This window comes from Vulpes lagopus, chromosome 6 (assembly GCF_018345385.1).
Source record: "Vulpes lagopus strain Blue_001 chromosome 6, ASM1834538v1, whole genome shotgun sequence".
In the NCBI taxonomy this organism is placed as follows: domain Eukaryota; kingdom Metazoa; phylum Chordata; class Mammalia; order Carnivora; family Canidae; genus Vulpes; species Vulpes lagopus.
This window is the reverse complement of record NC_054829.1, coordinates 77,873,461-77,895,967: the sequence shown is the minus strand read 5'-3', so window position 1 is coordinate 77,895,967 and position 22,507 is coordinate 77,873,461. Positions and strand designations below refer to the sequence as shown.

Here is a 22,507-nt window from a genome sequence, read left to right as displayed (position 1 = left end):
CATTATGCTATTTTTCCACATTTCTTTTCATATTAATCCCCAATATTGTATAGTTTTTGATGCTACTATAAATAATATTTATTTATTTAAAAAATGTTTAAAGAGTTATTTTTTTTTAAGATTTTAGTTTTTCATAAGAGACACAGAGAGAGGCAGAGACATAGGCAGAGGCAGAAGATCCTAATTCAGGACTTGATCCCAGGACCCCAGGATCATGACCTGAGCCAAAGGTATACGCTCAATCACTGAGCCACCCAGGTACCCCTATAGATAGTATTTAAAAAATTTCAGTTTCTGGGGCTCCTGGGTGACTCAGTTAGTTAAGCATCTGGCTCATGATCTCAGGGTCATGAGTTCAAGCCCTGTGTTGGGCATCATGCTGGGTATGGAGCTTAGTTAAAAAAAAAAGAAAAAAGCAGTTTCTAAGTTCTTGTTGCTTGTATATCTTTCCCAAATCTATTTTATTTCTATATATTTATCTAGTATCCTACAACCTTGCTAAACAATTAGTTTTTGTATCTTTTTTGTAGATTCTGTAGGCTTTTCTACATATACAAAATCATGTTGTTTGAGACCAAAGATGAGTTGATTTCTCCTCCCAGGCTCATGCCTGTTAATTTTTTTTCTGTGTAATTGTGTGGGCTGGAATATTCAGTACAAAGTTGAATAGAAGTGAGAGCTGACATCGTTACCTTGTTCGTGATCTCAGGAAAGCATTTAGAGATTAAGTGGTAAATATTAAGTATGATGTTACCTATGGCTTTTTTATAGATGGTATTTATCAGGCTGAATATAGTCCCTTTTATTATTTGAGTTCTTTCTTTTTAGATAAGAATGGTGGTTGGATTTTGGTGGTTTTGCTTTCTAATCTGAATATAAGTGGATTATATTGATTTTTTTTTAATGTTAGCCTTTGTATTCTTGAGATAATACCACTTGGTATGATGTATTATCCCCTTTATATATTTTTAGATTTGATTTGCTAAAATTAAAAAAAATTAATGTGCTATCTGGTTTTGATATTTTATAGTGTTCACTTCAATTTTATGGAAGAGCTTGTATAGACTCATACTGTTTCTTCCTTAAAAGCTATCCAGGGTTGAGAATCACTGGACTGAATACGATCATCTGTTTCTTTCTATTTGTAAAGTTTTAATTCTTATATTCTTATATTCTTTAATTCTTATAGTCTATATATATTCTTATATAATAGGTTGTATACATTCTCATAAAGAACAAGTTCTGTGTCTTACTACTTAATGAATGAACCTCCTTGGAGATAAGTAGGAATAAGTTAGATTTGGGAAGGTACAACATGGAGCAGGTTGATGTTTGATTTGAATTTTTTGGTGAAGCAGAATTACTAGGAACTAACTGAGCATCTAATAGAGGAAAAGTCAGGATTTCATATACTTAGTGGTATGCTAGAGTTGGCTTGGGCTGGTTTGAAAGAGCCAGCTGTTAATTTTTCAGGAATGTTGCAAGCTGGTTATTGAGTTCAACCTATTGAAAATTAAATTACATAACACAAAATTAAACCCTGTTAGAAACAAATGCTGCAAAAAAAAAAAAAAAGAAAAAGAAACAAATGCTGAAAACTCATCATTTTCTCACATAGGGCTCCCCTGGAGGAGCTCGCTTTTCCCTCTGCCTATGTCTCCGCCCCTCTCTCTCTATGTCTCTCATGAATAAATAGATAAAATCTTTCAATGCTGAAACTCACTATTTTACTATTATAATTTTGAGATTGTTTACTTCTGAAATACAATATAATGATATGTTACTGGACATCCTGTTGACAGCTTGAAACCTGCCTTTCAAAATATGGGTAATATTGTACCACAAATACACATGGACGTATTTGCACCACAGAAATAGGCACATGCCACAAATAGAGATTAATTTGTTGATTTTCTAGTCTTAAGAAAATGATGAGGAAATATTAATCCAGCTTATTTTTTTTCATGTACCATTACAAAATTAATTATGTACTCAGGAATGAAGTAAATCTCTGCAAATTATGAAAAATAAACATTTAAACTACACATTTTTTTTTTGATTCGATGTCCAGTTAGGTGACATATAGTGTAATGTTAGTTGTGGGTTTAGATTTTAGTGATTTGTTACTTATGTACAACCCCCAGTGCTCATCACAATAAGTGCCTAGCTTAAAGTTTATTATGCTTTGAGTCGGTTGTGAATGGCACAAAAAATTAAGGAAACATTGTTCCGTATTAGCCATTATCGGCAAAGATATTGCTCATGTTTAGCAGCACCCATGACGTCTACTTTACTAGATGCCATTAGCACCATTCCCCCATGTGACCACCAGAAATGTCTCCAGATGTTTGCCAGATACTTTAATGAGCAAAATCACAGCTAGTTGAGAACCCACACTTTTATTTTTGAAAGATTTTATATATTTATTCATGAGAGACACAGAGAGGGGTAGAGACATAGGCAGAGAGAGAAGCGAGCTCCTCCAAGGGAGCCCAATGTGAGACTCCATCCCTGGACTCTGGGACCACGCACTGAGCTGGAGGCAGATGCTCAACCACTGAGCCATCCAGGCAGCCCGAGAACCCTCACTTTTAGAGAGGATTTTAGTGTGTGCTGTGATTTGAGACTGATTTATTATTTTAGTATTTCTTGGGAGTAATGACCATTGATTTAACGAGTACTTACTTTTTTAGACAGCCATTAGTTTTATGCGGTAGAACTTTCTTATTTTAGTATAGCTGCTTGACTTAGTTGTGCTACTGGGGTTGGTCAGTTGATGACTCCTTAAACTGATGGCTTAAAAAAAATCCTTTCTTGCCCGTGTTGATGTGTGGATTTATGGAATTGGGCACCTAGTGACGTTTTCAGTGGATAGCACCCAGGCTTAACTTTTTGTATGTCTCTCTACACTTTGGTTTCAAAAAGGACAGGGAATCACATACTAATTTTACTTTTTATAGTGTGCTCAGAGGTGGTTGGGGAAACAAATACTTTCTACCCCTAGAAAGAAAATTATTGCTTGGAGTTAGACTGTTGTCCCCAGGGGCATTTAAAAGTGACCTTTAGGCTCTTAAAAAAAAAAAAAAAAAAGTAAAAAAAAAAAAAAAAAAAAAAAGTAACTCAGGGTATTTTATTTGAATTAAAATTATTAAATAAAGAATAAATACATTGTGAAGTATTATTGGTAGTATGTTACCAAAACATGCTTTTAAATATAATGTTTATGTTTCAGATGTGTGTATGTATCTATATTCTGGGAAGAATATGGTTTTGAATCTCTAAATTAAAAACCTCTATCATTTCCTTTAGATGCAGTTTGCTTTATCAGAATATTTTTCATAATTAAAAAAATACTGTTACATAGGTATATGAATGACTTAGAAGAAAACTATATTACGTTCATAGCTTAAATAATGCTGAAGGAAAATCAAGTTAATTTCCTTAATCAGAATATGGAAAAAGCTTTAGGAAAATATTAGGGGTGTAACAGATGAATAAACCTTAGAGAAATTGTATGCTATAGTATATCTTCTATGGTTTAGATTTTAATAACTAAACATTTCACAGAAAGGCTTAAAAATAATTTCCTTTGGTCAAAGAAAATATAGATGTCTCAATTGACAGTGATCTCTTTATGTAACTGATTTTGTGAAATTTTTTTAAATTGCGTTTATTTGGCAGAATTTTGTTCACTTTTGTATTCACTTTTGTGTATTTTAGAGTATAAGATTGTTACCTTGATATTTTTGCAGGTATCTGTAGGTAGTATATAACTTTCTCAGTATTGATAACATGCTACGTTATTAGAATTATGACTAGGATTATTTTAAAAAATGTGAAAGTTTTCACATGTAATCTTCAAATATTTGATATTTGTATCAATGTATCTTCAATGCATTTGATAATGCGTTTTTAGTTTTTAATTAAAAATAATATTATAGAATGGCCACAAACCATTTGCAGCACCAAATGTTGGAGAATATGTGGAGCAACAGGAACTCTTTCATTGCTGATTCAAATGCAGAATGGTACGGACACTTTAGGAGACTATTTGGCAGTTTCTTATGGAACTAAACATAGTCTTACCATTTGATCCAGCCGGCAGTCATGTTCATTGCTAGTTATGCAAATAAACTGAAAACTTATATCCACATAAAAACTTGCACACAGATGTATATGGCAACTTTATTTATGTTTGCTAAAACTTGGAAATAACCAAGGTGTCCTTCAGTAGGTGAGTGAGTAAATAAACCCTGGCACATCGAGATAATGGAATGTTATTCAGTGCTAAAAAGAAATGAACTATCAAGCCATAGGAAGATCTAGAGGAGCCTTATTATGCATATTACTAAGTCAAAGAAGCTGGTCTGTTAAGGCTGTATAATGTATGATTCCAGCTACATAGCATTTGTGGAAAGGGCAAAACAGTGGATGCAATCAAAACATCTGTGGTTGCCAGGAGTTAGAGGGGAGAGAGGTATGAATAGGCAGAGCACAGAGGATTTTTAGGGCAGTGAAATTATTCTATATGGTGCCACAATGGTAAATACTTGTCATTATAGATAATGTTGAAATCCGTAGGATGTATAATAGCAAGGCTGAACCCATTTGTAAACTATGAACTTTGGGTGATGAAGTGTCAGTAAAGATTTATTGATTGAGACAAATGTACTACTCTGGTACTAGATGTTGTTGGGGGAGGGATACTGTGTGGGGACAAGGAGTTTGTGGGAACTCTTTACTTTCTGCCAATTTTGCTGTGAACCTAAAACTTCTCTAAAAAAAAGTTGTTACTATAAGGTCCTTTCTTCATATTACAAGAATAATTTATTGTCCGTATAGAAAAGTGAATATAGCTAAATAAGAAAAATAAGAATTACTCCAAATTCTGTGATTCTTTCCTACCTTTTTTGTACATGTTGGTACACACACATATATATAAGTTTTGTTACAAAGATGAGATTATGTTATATGTAACCAGCTTTTGCTTTCAGTTAGCAATACATCTTGAATGCTTTCCCACATACTTAAATGTTCAGTGATTTTTAAAAACTGAATTAGTGCCCATCCACAATTGGAGAATAGACTCCTGGTTTTTAGAGAAATGCTTTTTACTAAATATAGATTACCAATTTTCTGGTTGGGCTACCAAAAAGTAAATATCCACACTATACTAATTGCAATTTAATGTTTTTCTTTGGGATTATTTAGTGCAGAACTGTAAGTTAGCACAAATGGTGGGTATTAGAACCAACTGATAGAATTCTGGGTAAACCAATTTTTGTAGTATTTTATGTTTTATGTAACTTTGAAAAATTCATTAAGTCCCATAGGCTTAAGTAAATAATAGGATTTTCAGGCAGTTGTTAGAGGAAACTTATAATACTTATTACCAATATAAAAGAGTTAGTTTTTTTTTTTTTTTAAGATTTTATTTATTTATTCATAAGCGAGAGAGAGGCAGAGCTCCTGAGAAGCAGGCTCCCTGCGGGGGAGCCCGATGTGGGACTTGATCCTAGGACCCTGGGAAGAGTTACTGGTTTTATTGGAGGCTAGTTCTTTAAAGCAAGGAGAATGATACTTTGATTGCAGTTAATTGTATTAACATTGTATAGAATATATGGCCTTTTAGTTACTCTTACACATATTTTTGTCACCATTTTAGAATGACTAGCATCACTGGAGAGTTATTTTTCACTTAATTCATTTCAGAATCATCCTCTAAGAACATGAGAGTTTATTATTTGGTATATTTTTTGTACTCTAATTTCCCATCTTAGAATCATAAGGAATATGAATTTTAGGAATTTTTTTTCCCTGAAGACAATTCATTTGTCTATCTTAGTTTTATGGAGTTGAATTGCTATAGCTCTTTTTCTTGCTATATTTGTGTATCCCTGTATAAAAATTAAGTTGTCTTTTATTAAATAAGTATTAATTTAGACATCTTACAATGTTTTTAATGCAGCCATTTATGTATACATTAAATTAATGGTGTTTTTCATTAAATATGTGTTAATTCTGAATTTTTTTTTTAAGATTTTATTTATTCATGAGAGACACACACAGAAGGAGGCAGAGACACAGGCAGAGGGAGAAGCAGGCTCCATGCAGGGAGCCTGACATGGGACTCCATCCCAGCTCTCCAGGATCACGTCCTGGGTGGAAGGCAGTGCTAATGTGCCAAGCCACCTGGGCTGCCCAATTCTGAAATTTTTGAATAGGAATTTGGGATAGCCTAAAAATATTTCTAAAATTATAGCCAAGTATCACTGAGTAGGAATTTTTAATTAACTTTCATAAATCATAAATTTGGGAGTTTTGTTGCTTTTCTTCTGAAGTATAAAATCATTCTTTTAGATGGAATAGTCTAAGTCTAGATCCTACCTAACATTTATTTCATGTAGTTTTCATATGTATTTATATTTCACATATGTTTTCAAAATCTGATAGATTTATTTTAGAGCTAGAAGGTAGCTAGTTGCTGACCTAAAGAATCCTGAATGTAGAGATTATTTGTTTTAAGTGGATTCTCTCAATTTCAAAGAAGAATATGAGTATGTATTTTAGAATTGGATCTTATGGGGCAGCGCCGGTGGCTCAGAGGTTTAGCGCCGCCTTCAGCCCAGGGTGTGATCCTGGAGACCCAGGATCGAGTCCCACATCAGGCTCCCTGCATGGAGCCTACCTCTCCCTCTGCCTGTGTCTCTGCTTCTTTCTGTCTCTGTGTATTCTCATGAATAAATAAATAAAATCTTTAAAAAAAAAAGAATTGGATCTTATGCTAACTGGAAGTGTTCACTACACTAGTAATTATAATTGTGCATGCTGAGAAGCTTGGGTTAAATGTGATGACAGTTAATGCTACGCTGTAATTTGCTTTTATGATGCAAAGAGACAAGAATATTTTTTATTTTTCATATTAGTACATGGCTTTTAAGGCATTTATAATTTCTTTAAGAATGTGATAGCTGACTCAGTAGAAGATATAGGCCCACTTGGAAGTGTGACTAGAAGAAATGTTATTGAGAGAAGAAAAGTAAAAGGGCATGAAAGAAGGAAGCAACCAAGATTAATAGTACATGTTTATTATTAGACTTTCTTATGGCTGGGAGTTATTTATATTAGGAAAACAGTCTATAGAAAGAAGTCAGGAAAGCAGAATAGACTTTTGAACTTTCCATGATCTTTCTTTTGCCCTCCCATACAACACAGTTTCATCATATTTAGTGTGATAGTTTTCAGCAACCCTGCACTGCTTGTAATCCCCTTCTCTTGTGTGTGTTGGGGGAGTGGAAGGAGAGAGGGAGGGGTTTTTTTTCAAGTGACTCTGATCACATAAACCCTCTTGGTATTTATTAGTTAGTAATAAAATTGACTTATTGTGACTCTTTGACATTAAGTTACTAAGAGACTGCAAAATGCTGTGGATTTAAATTCTGCGATTTTACTTGCAGGTCAATTGATGCTGTTTTTAGGCTAACGTATTTATAAATGCCTTGAAGAGAGGTTAAGAGATAGGGAAATCCTACATCTTGTTAGTTTATTTTCCATTTTTTACTCTCTTAATGGTTTTTGGATGTTATAGCAATTTTTCCCCCAAGGTCTACTTTACCAAGAGACAAGAGGCTTAAGTTATTTTATTTTCTGAGTGTATTTCTGATGGTAATATTGTGAGTAATTATAAATTAACCAGTATATCTAGGTCACATCACAGGAAAACTCCCTCATTCCTTTTCCAGTCTCCTTCCATTCCTAGCCCCTGCTAGCCACTCATCAGTTTTCTGTCCCAATAGTTTTTATTCTGGAATGACATCTAAATGGATTCATATAGTATATAGTCCTTAAGAAATTGAGATACAGTTGAAATATAACATATTTTATTGTATTGCATAATGATTTTATATATGTCTATATTGTGAAATCATTACCACAATTAAGTCTAGTTAATATCTGTTATCACACATAGATCTGATTCTCTTATGATGATAACTTTAAACATCTACTCTCTCTCTATTTTTAAAGTAAGCTCCATGCCCGATGTGAGCTTGAACTCATGAACCCAAGATCAAGAGTCTCATGGTTTACTGACTGAGCCAGCCAAGTGCCCCTAAATATCTATTCTCTTAGCAATTTTCACATATATATATAGTAGAGTATTAACTATAGTTACCATGTTGTACATTACATCCCAAGGACATACTTTTTAACTGGAAGATTACCCCCATTACCCATTTTGCCCATCAGTCTATTGTGTCTATAATTCAGTTGTGTGTGTGTGTGTGCGTGTTTTTAGATTCCATGTATAAGATCATAAAGTATTTGACTTATTTTGCTTAGCATAATGCCTTTAAAGTATATCCATGTTGTTGCAAATGAGAGGATTTTCTTCCTTTTTATGGCTGAATAATAATCTGTGTTGGGGGTGTGTATGTATATGTGTGTGCATTATAATACATTTTCTTCATGCACATATCTGCCAATAGACACACACTTTGTTTGCATGTCTTGGCATTGTAGATAATGCTACAGTGATCATGGGGATGCAGGTTATCTTTTTGAGATAGTGATCTTGCTCCTTTGGATATATACTCAGAAGTGGAATGTTGGATCATGTGGTGGTTCTATTTGTAATTTTTTTAAAGATTTATTTTTTTTAGATTGCATGAGGCCGGGAGAGCAGCAGAGGGGCAGAGAGTTTTAAGCAGATTCTGTGCTGAGTGCAGAGCTTCATTTCTGAACCCTGAGATCATGACCTGAGCTGAAACCAAGAGTCAGATGCTTAACCAACTATACCACCCAGGCTCCCCCTATTTTTAATTTTTTGAAGAACTTCCATACTGTTTTCTCTAGTAGCTACATCAGTTTACATTTCTACCAGTAGTACACAAGGGAAGGGCTCCCTTTTCTTTGCATCCTTGCCAACACTTGTTATATTTGGTCTTTTTGATGGTAGCCATTCTAATAGGTATGAGGTGGTACCTCATTGTGGTTTTGATTTACATTTCCCTGATGATTAGTGATGTTGAGTCCCTTATTGTATATCTGTTGGTGTTCCTTGGAAAAATGTCTATTCAGATTGTCTACCCATTTTAATTAATTAATGAGTTTTGCTACCCAATTTTTATTCATGAGAGACACAGAGAGGCAAGAGACATAGGCAGAGGGAGAAGCAGGCTCCCTGTGGGGAGCCTGATGTGGAACTCGATCCCAGGACCCTGGGATCATGCCCTGAGTCAAAAGCAGATGCTCAACCACTGAACCATCCAGGCATCCCATCTACCCAGTTTTTAATTGGATTTTTTTTTCATTTGAGTTGTATGGGTTCTTTATATATTTTGGATTTTAACCCCTTATCAGATATATGATTTGCAAATATTTTCTCCCATTCTTTTGGCTATCTTTTCATTTTGTTGATGGGTTTCCTTTACTGAGCAGAAGGGTTCCAGTTTGATGTCCCACATGTTTGTTTTTTTGTTGCCTTTGTGCTGTAAAATCCAAAAATCATTGCTAAGACCTAATCAAGAAGCTTCCAGGAGTTTTATGGTTTCAAGTCTTATGTTCAAATCCTTAGTCCATTTTGAGTTGTTCTTGTATACAGTGTTAAGATAGAGATCCACTTTAATTTTTTTGCATGTGGCGGTTCAGTTTTCCCAACACAGTTTGTTGAAGAGATTATCCTTTTCCCATTATATATTCTTAACTCATTTGTTTTAAATTAATTGGTCATATATGTGGGTTTATTTCTGGACTCTGTTCCATTCCATTGATTTATATGTCTCTTTATGCCAGTACCATGCTGTGTTGACTATTATAGCTTTGTAATATAGTTTAGAATCCAGGAATATGATGGCTCCAGCTTTATTCCTCTTTCTCAAACTTGCTTTGGCTATCAGCATCTTTTGTGGTTCCATACAAATTTTAAAATTACTTGTTTTATTACTCTGGAAAAGTGCCGTTGGAATTTTGATAGGGTTTACATTGAATCTGTAGATTACTTTTGGGTATTATAGACATTTTAACAATATTTTTCCAATCCATGAGCATGGACTATCTTTCCATTTTCTTTTCTTTCTTTCTTTCTTTTTTTTTTTTTTTTAAAGATTTTATTTATTCATGAGAGACAGAGAGAGGCAGAAATATAGGCAGAGGAAGAAGCAGGCTCCTTGAAGGGAGCCCAATGCAGGACTTAATCCCAGACCAGGATCATGCCCTGAGCCAGAAGCACACATTCAGCTGCTGAGCCACTGAGCCACCAAGGCGTCCCTCTTTCCATTTCTTTGTGTCATCTTCAGTTTCTTTTATTAGTGTCATATAGTGTTCATTGTACTAATCTTTCATCTCCCTGGTTAAATTTATTCCTAGGCATTTTCTTAAGTGCAATTGTAAATGGGATTGTTTTCATAATTTCTGATAGTTTATTAATGTATAGAAATGAAACAATTTGTATATTCTATATCTTGCTACTTCACTTTATTAGTCTGATAGTTTTGTGATGGAGTCTTCAGGGTTTTCTATATTAATGTCATGTCTGCAAACAGTTTTACTTTCTTTACAGTTTGGGTGCCTTTTATTTTTTTCTGGCCTAATTGCTTTGGATATGACTTCTAGTACTATGTTCGATAAAGGTGACAAGAGTGAGCATCCTTGTCTTATTCCTGCTCATAAATAAAACGCTTTTGGGGACTCCTGGGTGGCTCAGTGGTTGAGCGTCTGGCTTTGGCTCAAGGCGTGATCCTGGAGTTCTGGGATCGAGTCCCACAGGCTCCCACATCAGCCTGTTTCTCCCTCTGCCTGTATCTCAGCCTCTCTCTCTGTGTCTGTCATGAATAAATAAATCTTAAAAAAAACCCAAAAAGCTTTCAGCTTTCACCATTGAGTATATTTGCTGTGGGCTTGTCATATGGTCTTTATTATGGTAAGGAACATTGTGCATAGCCTTTTGAGTATGGTAATGGTATTTTTAATTTAGCATAATGCATTTGACATTTATCCATGTTGTTTTTATCATTAGTTCAATCCTTTTTATTACTGAGTAGTATTTTATTGTATGTACCATAGTTAGTATCTAATTGTCAGTTGAAGGACACTTGAGTTGTTTCCAAGTGTGGGAACGTATAAATAAAGTTACTGCAAACATTTATGTACAGGTTTTTTTAATTAACATTAATTTTTATTATGCTTGGGTATATACTTGGGGATGGAATTGTTGGTTGTATAAGAGTACATTTAACTTGGTGAGTAACAACTGAACTCCTTTCCAAAGTGATAGTACTGTTTTGCTTTCTACCAGAGAAATGTGAGGGGCTGTGAGTATGTATTTTTATAAATGAATATATGTTTATATATGTATATAAGCATACACACAAGGATGGGTCTGTGTGTGAGGTGTGAGGTATCTTTATTGGCCCTAGGTATTGGAAGTTTTTAATTTACTCATTCCAGTAGTGATATCTCATTGTCATTTTAAGTTGTATTTCCCAAATGCCTATAGTTGAGCATTTTTTCATGTGCTTATTTTTTTATCTGTGTATCTCCTTTGATGAAATGCCTGTTGAAATCTTTTGCCAATTTATTTATTGGGTTGTTTTTCTTTTTTTCCTTTTTTTTGAAGATTGTATCTATTTTTTCACCAGAGACATACACACACACACACAGAGGCAGAGACACAGGCAGAGGGAGAAACAGGCTCCATGCAGGAAGCCTGACATGGGACTCGATCCTGGGTCTCCAGGATCACACCTTAGGCTGAAGGCGGCACTAAACCGCTGAGCCACCCGGGCTGCCCCTGTTTTGAGAGTTCTTTATATATTCTGAGTGCTTTTTCAGATTTATGTTATGTAAATATTTTTTTCAGTCTTGGACATGTCTTTTCATTCATCTTTCAAAGAGCAGAAGTTTTAAATTTTCATGAAATTCAGTTTATCAGTATTTTTCTTCTGTGCTTTTTGTGTTTTATCTAAGAAATATTTGCCTAATTCAAGGTCATAAAGATTTTTATGTTTTCTTCTGTAAGTTTCATGGCTTTTGGTTTTACATTTAAATTCATGATCCTAGACTCCTAACTCTGGGAAACAAACTAGGGGTGGTGGAAGGGGAGGTGGGTGGGGGTGGGGGTGACTGGGTGGCGGGCACTGAGGTGGGCACTTGACGGGATGAGCACTGGGTGTTAGTCTATATGTTGGCAAATTGAACACCAATAAAAAAATTTTTTATTAAATAAAAAAATAAATTCATGATCCTTGTAAGTTTGTTTATAGTACAAAGGGTTGATGCTTATTTATTTATTTTTGTGTGTAGATGTCTAGTTGTTCTAACAGCATTTGTTGAAAAACTTACCTCTATTGAATTACCTTTGCACATCTGTGCAAAATCTATTGGCTATATGGATGTGGTTCTATTTCTAGTTTATAAGTTCTCTTCCTTTAAACTCTATGTGTCTATCCCTTCATCCATGCAAAACTGTATGGTTTACTAGATCTTTATAGTAAGTCTTAACATTAGATAGTGCATGCACCAAAGTTTATATTTTTTTCAAAAGTGTTTTTGCTATTCTAGATTTCTCTGTATAAATTTTAGAATTGGGGGATCCCTGGGTGGCGCAGCAGGTTTAGCGCCTGCCTTTGGTCCAGGGCGCAATCCTGGAGACCCGGGATCGAATCCCACGTCAGGCTCCCGGTGCATGGAGCCTGCTTCTCCCTCTGCCTGTGTCTCTGCCTCTCTCTCTCTCTCTCTCTCTCACTGTGTGCCTATCATAAATAAATAAAAATTAAAAAAAAAGATAAAAAAATAAATTTTAGAATTCGTTTGTTGATTTTTAAATGGAGAAATGTACTGAAGAAGAGGTGAACGATGACTTAAGCCATGAAGGATGGATAGGAATTTGACATCCATTGAAAGAAATAAAAATGTATTCATCTGATGAAATAGAAAACAAGCTACACCAAAAAAGTGGAAAGTTATCAAGGGGATGAAATCATAGTCCTGGAAAAACTGATGTGAAAATTTTAATCTAGTCTCTTTACCTCCCATTTCCTGCAGGATAATTAGATCATATTCAGTATCTTTAGATAAGTGGGAGGCAGTAAGTAAATATAAGAGGCATTAAAGCATAGTGACTGTTAGGTAGAGACTAAGACCTAATTTGGAATGATAGAGTTACAAGCTTTGGTTGTCCAATTTGATTAATGATGAAATAAGATGAAACTTGTCTCATTATTTTGGAATTTTGAAGTGATAGATTTATAATCCCAGGTCTTTATTTTCCTTTTTAGTATTTATTGGTTTTGTGTTGCTGCTGCTGTTTTCTGGTAATGCACATATGAGAGAAAATTTCTCAATGTGCAGAAAAAGAGTTATATTCTGATTCTTTTTTTTTTTCTTTCCTCCTAGTACTTTTTTAGCTGACAAGTTGACTGTGCCCTTAACCCTTTGTAGCGTTAGAAGCTTCTTTTGGTTATCATTTGTGGAATACCATAAAATTACCTTTAGGTTACCTTTAGAAAAAGATACAGCAAGCATTATGACATCTCATTTTCATCCAGAGGCTTTATTGCCATGTATGCCTATTCATTTTGTTTGGGTAAGTAACTAGTTTGGTTTGGGATTTGAAGTAGATCACTAAGAATAAACCAACTAGAAAGAAGACATGTTGAGTTCAAGTGTTTTTATTTATTTATTTTTAATTGATTTCTAGTGATCTCTGCACCCAATGTGGGGCTCAAACTCATGACCCTGAGATCAAGAGTTGTATGCTCTTCTGATTGAGCCAGCCAGGCACCCTGAATCCAAGTATTCTTAAAGACCAAAAGAATCCTTGTTACTACTGTTACCTAATTATTCAGTTTCTCAGTAAGGATTATAGAAAAAATAATGTCACTGGGTTAGGAAAGTATTTGCCATCGCCATATATTAAATGTACTGATAACCTGGTTTAATATTGGGGAATGGATAACCTGGTCCATTCCCCAATATTAAAACTTGCCATTCTTGTTCTGGGAACTGTACTTTCTCCACCTGTCCTTGATCATTCTGTAGATTACCTATTATGGTTGACCTTTGAACAACTTGGAGGTTAGGAATGCCAACCTGCCATGTATTTGAAAACTCATGTGTAATTTTAGATTGCCCTAACACTTAACCAGTAAAAGCCTACTGTTGACTGGAAGCCTTACTGATAGCATAGTTGATTAACATATGTTTTGCATGTTACATATAGTATATACTGTATTCTTACAATAAAGTAAGCTAGAGAAAAGAAAATGGCATTTAGAAAATTGTAAGGAAGAGTAAATATGTTTATGGTACTGTAAAAAAGTCTGCTTATAAATAGACCTAAGCATTTTAAACCTAATGTTGTTGAGGGGTCAACTTCAGTACCCTCATCCTTTGTGGTAAGGATGCTTTATTTTCTCTTTAGTTGTATTCAGAATGGTGACAGAAGGGAGCAGTGCAGCTACCTGATAAGGGGGAAAGAAAATAGTATCAAGAAATGCCAAATTCTTTATAACACTATTTGAAAGTAAATATATATTCCATAACTTTATTTTTCAAGTAGTGTTATGAAAATGGTATAAGATACATGAGGGCAAGGATGTTGTTTATCTTGTTTACTGTAGAAATTCATGTGCTTAGTATATACATGATAGTAGTGGGCATGCAATAAATGTTGAATAAATGTTAAACTGGTCAGAAACATGAAATTCCAAATATTGGAGGTTATTTTTTTCATAACGATGTGTGACTTTATCAGCATAAGATAGAGGTTTTGCTTTGCTTTTTTTTTTTAAAGTAGTGTTTAGTGTTTTGTTTAGAGTGGGAGATACTCATGAAAACTTTGGGGTTCTTTTTTTGTTTGCATTATCATCATCTATGAACTTTAGTTGAATATGTTCTTGCAGACAAATGCCATCCAGATAGGCCCTTGGTGTAAAAGTAGAATGGGGAATGCTAATGAAATCATTATTTATCTCAGGGTGTCTTCTAAGCTCTTGAGTGTCATCAATCTTTATTTTTAACAATATGATCCTACTGTATGTAGTGTGACTTGTTAGGTACTGTTTTTTAGTATCAGGTGGTGAGCCCATTTAGGGAAAATATAAATTTTATGTGACAGTTATAATAATTAAGAGTTGTGTATAGTTAAAAATAGCTATTAATGAGGAAGTAGAAACTTCAGTAATGCTGTAGCTCAGGGGTTATTTTGCTTCATTAGAAAAGGTGAGCTTAGCCTTATTTTCTCAGGAAGAAAAATAGTCTTAATGCTTAAGACTAGGTAGGAAGGATGGTTGTTAGTTGGGTGGATATTCATTAAATAACAATGTGTTTTGTAACCGTTGGGAATAAATGCCAGTATAGACAGAGTTATCTGAAGATGTGTAAAATGTAACAAATCATTAACATCATATTCTAAAATGTAAGCAGAAATATCTAATATGGGCTTAAATTTGTCTTCCTCTAACTTTGGGAGTTTTGCCAGCATCTGTATTTCTGCCAAAGATTGCTCTGCAAACTACAGTTGAAATGACCACTTAATATTTATATGGAAATAAATATATGTCAAGTGATTTGTATTTTAGGGTTGAGTAGTTAGAAGTCTCTGATTCGTTATGAAGCACTCTGGTAGTTGTAGCATACTTTCTTTCTTAAACTGAATTCTTTTTTTTTTTTTTTCTTAAACTGAATTCTAAGTGATATAATTGTAATTGTGCTCAACTATGGAGTTGGATAAAATGACCTTAAATTTAGATAGGATGGTGAGTGGGAAGCTGTGGTTTAACACTGGAAGAACTTACATCTTTATATGTATTATAGAGGCTGCTCTTTTTTTATAAGTTGTTCTAGATAACCGCTATTAAGAGAAATCCGGGATCCCTGGGTGGCGCAGCGGATTAGCGCCTGCCTTTGGCCCAGGGCGCGATCCTGGAGACCCGGGATCGAGTCCCACGTCGGGCTCCCGGTGCATGGAGCCTGCTTCTCCCTCCTCCTGTGTCTCTGCCTCTCTCTCTCTATGTCTATCATAAATAAATAAATCTTTAAAAAAAAAAAAAAAAGAGAAATCCAGTGCTAGCCTTTAATAGTTTGTTCTGATTTGGCTCAGATTAGTTTTTTTGTTTTGTTGTTGTTTTTGGAGGAGGGAGAAGTTAAGTTGTGTTATTTTATTAGCCTCAGATATAAAAATCTGAGATTTATTTGGGATTCCTTAGTAATAGTATATTTGGGTTTATTTCATCTACATCTTATAATATGCTATTCACTGAATCAACATGATATTTAGGTATCTTGCATTTTATTTATGGTTTCAGAAACTCCAAATTAAATTTTTGTAGGGCAAAGTAGCTCTAGTGCTAGGTATAATATTGCTCGTAACTGGTGGCCCAGTTGGGTGGGTGGCTGACTCTTGATTCAGCTCAGGTCATGATCAAGCCTCGCACTGGGCTTCCCTCTCACAAGGGAGTCCAATTGAAGATTCTCTGTCTGCCTCTGCCCCTCCTGCTGCTTGCTATCTTGTGTGCATGTGTGCTCTCTTGCTCTTTCTCTCTCTCTCAAATAAACAGATAGTTAAAAAAATATGGCTTGTAACTGAAAAAATTAGAATACATTTTCCATGCAGTTTGTATTTTACAAGTTTACATGAAGTTTTTCCTGTGGTACAGAAGACTGAGAAATAAATTAATGAAAATCTTCACTATGTGATAGTGATTCATCAGCCTTCAGTGTTGGAGATTAAACTAGTTTACTTTTAGGATAGTTCATGTAGGAACTAAGAAGTAGGACAAAATCAGGTTCTTGATGGTACTCAAGAAATTTTGCACTAGTATCTGGGGAGGAGCATGTAGGTGATATGCTAAGGTTCAATGAATGGAAAGTGGAAGGCAGGTTTTTTTTTAATTCTATATTTTATTTTTTTCAAGTATAAATAAATATTTTTTCCAATTACATTTCAACATCTATTAAAATAATGTATTTATCTCATTTAATCTTTAATATTGAAAATCCTTGTTACATTTAAAAAAAATTTTTTTATTGGAGTTCAATTTGCCAACATTTGGCATAACACCCAGTGCTCATCCCGCCAAGTGCCCCCCTCAGTGCCCATCACCCAGTCACCCCAATCCCCTGCCCATCTCCCCTTCCACTACCCCTTGTTCATTTCCCAGAGTTAGGTGTCTGTCATGTTTTGTCACCCTCACTGATATTTTCACTCCTTTCCCTTTATTCCCTTTCACTAATTTTTATATTCCCCAAATGAATGAGACCATATGTTTTGTCCTTTTCCGACTGACTTATTTCACTCAGCATAATACCCTCTAGTTCCATCCACCTCAAAGCAAATGGTGGGTATTTGTCGTTTCTAATGGCTTAGTAATATTCCATTGTATACATATAAGGCAGGTTTAAAGAAGCTTATGTAGTTACATTTGAGGAGCTAGGTGGTGTATTTTTTATAGTGTTGAAGTAGGATTGAAGATGGGGAAGTTAAGCAGGTTGTGTTGCCAAAGGGGCTTTTATTGTACTCTGTTACATGATCAGGATCTCTAGTATAAATCAGGTTGATGTAACAGGAGGATCCTTTGGGAAACTGATGTAAGATGTTGCAAAAGTTAGAACTCCTGGAAAAACCAATTCAAAAACCTACCTGTTTCATCAGTTTGAAAAAGAAGATAAGGAATTAGCTGTTAGGCTTTCCAAAATAAACATTTCTAATTTTTGGATAAAAAATACTCATCATTCAGTATTCAGCCTTAGAATGACTTATGAGACTATTAGAAATCACACTCTCAAGAGTCATGTTTAAAGAGTTAAACTACATTTGAATTATATTTTACATTATTTTGAAATAGGTTTTTGTGGTATATCTCTAGCATGAAAAGTTGATGCTGAGTAACTTAGAGGGGAAATAAAGCTGAATAGGAGGCTTCAGTATTACCAATTTCCTGAATTTGAATTCTCTAAACCTTTAGTAACATATATGAAAACCTGATGGTTGAGATAGTAGTGATCACGAGAACTATAGACTCTACTAAATTGCTTGCTAGTTAACCCAAATGTAAGATGTTATAGCTTTAATCAGGCTATCCAAATCTATATTCATTTTGAATTGAGTGACTTGTATTTTTAATGGCTTCCTAATCAAATTTGAAAGAGATCTCTGAGCCCTAATATGACAGTATTAATATTCCTTTGGTTTTACATGTAAACACTGGTAAACATTTCATGAATTTGTTTTGCAGGAACAGAATTTGTAAATTTTAGTGATTTAGGAAGGTAGGAACTTACGAAAAATTTTAAAAGTTCTAAATAGTAGCTGTTTTTTAAATTAGAATTAGAGAGCCAAGAAGAGACAGCAATTATTGACCTGTCTAGATTGTTAAAATATTTAGGGAAATTGAACATGTGGATTAATTACCATTTCCTGGGATTAATTTTTAGAGAAACATTGAAAATGTTTGTTTTTGCATATTTTGCAGCCCTTATTTTTTCCCATCTTCAATGTAGTGAATGGATTTTGTAGCATGTCATTGGGTTTGGATCTGTTTGATTTGGCTTTGCTTAATCTGGTGTTTTTGTGGAATCTTACATTAGTATGCAGATGTACTCATAGAGATACACGTAACTTGTGCATAGTAGAAATTCCAAAAACCTTGTTATCTAAAAATTTTATTTTTAGAAGTATTTTTACATAGGCTAAGTGTGGTAGAAATCAAGTTTTTTTTTTTTCCCTGCTGTGGAAAATAATCATATTCTTTGTGCTGTACAAAGATCTAGGATATTTATGGGAAATAAAATATGAGTTAGTATTAATGAAAGTGTATGAGAAGATTAAAGCAAAAAGGCTTAACCTGGAAACTTGGAAGCAAATTGCTGTTAAACAGGTGAATAAATTTGGAAAACTTTCTCTTTGCCCCTTTTAGTAAAGGGGAAAGTGACTATTTTACCTTCAGAAATATGAGTAGAGGGGCAGCCCCGGTGACTCAACGGTTTAGCGCCGCCTTCAGCCCAGGGCTTGATCCTGGAGACCCAGGATCGAGTCCCATGTCGGGCTCCCTGCACGGAGCCTGCTTCTCCCTCTACCTGTGTCTCTGCTGCTCTCTCTCTCTCTGTGTCTCTCATGAATAAATAAATAAAATCTTAAAATAAAAAAAGAAACAGTAGATTATGATATGGGAAATTTTGATTGTATTCTTATGAAGTAGCTGTGATTTTTTTGAAACAAATTGGAATACCACCATTTTTTCTTTATTCTCTGTATGTAACAAATTTCAGACCACCTGAAAGTAAATTCTATTGAATTATAAATTCCAAACTCTACTTGGAAATACTCCCAGATTTAGGCACTTGATTTTGGTGTGTGTGTGTGTGTGTGTGTGTGTGTGTGTGTGTGTGTTGAATTTGAAAGAACCAACTATAAAAAAAAGCAAACAACAAGGCAATTTAGAGATAGTATGCAGGGCTTTGTCATTTGCTACTCTTGCTAGATCTGAGCTGGCTTTTACTTTCTGACAATTACCAAGCAGTAATTCTTGTGTTAGACCCCGCAAATGGTTACATTTAGGGCCATTTATTATATGCTTCTACCTTGCACACTTGAGGATTTTTATACAGAGTTGTCATCATGATCATTTGGTGATTATTTTGGCAGTTACATGAAGAATATATAGCATTAGTTTCAATTACAGTGGCCATGTAACTCATCATTCAAATTTGGACACTTTTTTTAAACTTTTGTTTTTAGTATATGTGCTGCCGAAGCGAGCGCTAAACTATTTTTTTAAAGATTTTTTTATTTGAAAAAAAATTTATTTATTTAAGAGAGGGAGTGCAGAGAGAGAGAGAGTGAATGAAGGGGGGGAGGGGCAGAGGGAGAGAAAGAAGCAGGCTCCTCATTGAGCAGGGAGCCCAATGCAGGGCTCGATCCCAGGACCCTGAGATCATGACCTGAGCAGACACTTAACTGAGCCACCCAGGTGCCCTTTTAAAACTGTTTTTAAGTAGGCTCTGTGCCTACTATGGAGCTCAACATGGGGCTTGAATTTACGACCTTGAGATCAAGACTTGAGCTCAGATTAAGAGTTGAAGGCTTAACCATCTGAGCCACCCAGGCGCACTCCCCCATCCCAAGTTGGACACTTTTGAGAGAAAAGGCATATTACCTAAGAACAACAGATTATATCAAGACTGGCTCATACTAAGAAAATACCATCCTGTAGGATGCTTTTGACTGCAAGTAACAGAAAATACAAACTAAACTAGTTTAAACAATAAGCAAAATATGTTGGCTGTGTATCCAGAAAGCCCAGTGTTTGAGAGTCCTACAGGTATCGTTTTTCTAGACACTGGCTTCTATGGCTGACTTCCTTATAATTGTTGGTTGGTTACCAATAGCAGTGTGGACTATATTCTTCTTTTATGACTAGTAGGAGAGAGAAGCCTCTCTTTCCATAAGCATAGAATGAATCTGAAGCCTCATGATTATTAGATACTTCTGAACTAATCTCTGTGACAGGAGGAATGTCATGTGTTGATTGTCTTGGATATGAGATATTTGAATATGACTTAGGGAGGATGGATTACTCTGATATTCTTAGACTAGTCAGAGTCCATTCAGAAAATTGGTGTAGGGTCAGTCTGTTTAGGAAAGCAAGGCAGCTAAAGGAAGGAGAAGGGTTGGAATGGATGTTCATGAAGCAACCACAAAGTTCAGTGTGAAATCCAATGTCATTGTTTGTTTACATTTTCCCTTAGGCATCTGTTACCAAGTTCCTGCAAGAGCCTAACATACTGCAGATGTGTTTTCCTTCTAGTGAGAATTTGTGGTATAAAATGAATTAGTAGCCTGGCAAGGGGAGAGAGGAAAAGAAAACTTACCATCCTATTTTTCTTTTTTTCTATAAGACTATAGTAATTGATGATCCTCTTGTTTGTTTATTGTTTGTTTGTTTAAACAGACTAATAGGGATGCCAAAGGAAAAATATGATCCTCCAGATCCTCGCAGAATTTATACCATCATGTCAGCAGAGGAGGTAGCCAATGGGAAAAAATCTCACTGGGCAGAATTAGAAATCTCGGGTGAGTGGAATATGAAGCATTAAATCCAGGATATAATAGCAATTATGAACATGAATTGAATATTGTACATTTTAAAATAGATGAATTCATTGAGAAAATACCAGATGCAGAGGTACTACTAGTGTTTAATTTACCTGTGTCTAAATATCTTTGTTCCTGTTCATTCTTGAGATAATACCTTACGCCAAAGTTGGCATTTGTAATTGAGGACATTGGGAATTCAGTTTCTGAGTAAATCCGATTCTTTGATATAATAGATTTTGTTTTGGCTGTCAGAGTAATTATTTTTGCAAATTGAAATCTTTGCCGTTCTTCTGTCATCCTCGTATTTGCAGAGTAGGAAACCTAGAAGTTGTTTATTGTAACAAGTAAGTAATAACTATGTTTCATGACCCTTCATACTTAGGATTTGTTAAAATGAAATATGATTTCTAAAAACTTACAGTCCCAGGCTACTAGTGAAAAAAAAATCAAACCCAAACTGAAGGACATTCTACAAAATACCTAACTAGTAATCCTTGAAATTGTCAAGGTTATGAAAAACAAGGAGAGACAGATTCTGTCACAGACCAGAGGAGATATGCATTTAGTCAAATGCAAAATGAATTGAATTGACTCCTAACACCAAAAAGTTGTAAAAACTGGTGAAATCCAAATAAAATCTGTAAATCCGTAAATTAGTAATGTACCAATAAAAAAAAAATAACGTACCCGTATTAGTTTCCTAGTTTTGACAAATGTACCATGGCAATATAAGTAGTTAGTGGGGGAAATGGGATGAGGTGCATACAGAGACTCTGTATTACCTTGGTAACTTCTCTGTAAATCTAAAATTATTGTAAAGTTAAAAGTTTATTAAAAATAGAATATAATTATTGTATTTCTCCTATGATTTGATAGAATACAGACAATATGTGGAATGGGTTTCTTCCCCCCAGTAGGCTTTCATTTGGAAGCATTAAACCCCCATTATAGTATTAACAGCAAGAATTACCTGTACATTTAGCTAAAAGGTAACTAAGTGGATAAATGATTGGTAATAAGAATGAATATGAGTAAATCCTAATGGGCTAACCCCGGGTTTCTCAACTTGGTACTGCTGACACTTAGGGCTAGACAGTTCTTTGTGGGGGCTGTTGTGTACACTGTAAGGTTGTTTAGCAGCTTTCCTGGTCTTTATCCACTAGATACCAGTAGTACTATCCTCTTTTTTTTTTTTTTTAAAGATTTAATGGACATTAATTTCATGGTAGACATGATATTGGAATTTTGACGGTGAAGATAGTTATTCAGCAATTTGGATCCTTAATGTGATAATTTGTCATATATATGTTTAAATATAAATTAACATATTAAGTTTATTTTGTATTTTTATTTTTTTATATAAGTTTAAATACACATGAATATTAACATGAGATATTACCATCTTATAAAGAA

The 22,507-nt window shown here is 34.7% G+C and overlaps 1 protein-coding gene across 2 annotated transcripts in view; it reads left to right on the top strand.

Moving 5' to 3' along the window:
- The window catches only part of CNOT6L (CCR4-NOT transcription complex subunit 6 like), a 118,459-nt gene that overhangs the window by 24,514 nt on the left and 71,438 nt on the right, over nt 1-22,507 (top strand). For both annotated transcript variants that reach the window (XM_041758125.1, XM_041758124.1), the window contains exon 2: nt 20,949-21,070. In XM_041758125.1, the coding sequence (XP_041614059.1) occupies nt 20,959-21,070 (112 nt within the window). In that variant the 5' untranslated portion in view covers nt 20,949-20,958. The remainder of the gene's footprint in view (nt 1-20,948; nt 21,071-22,507) is intronic.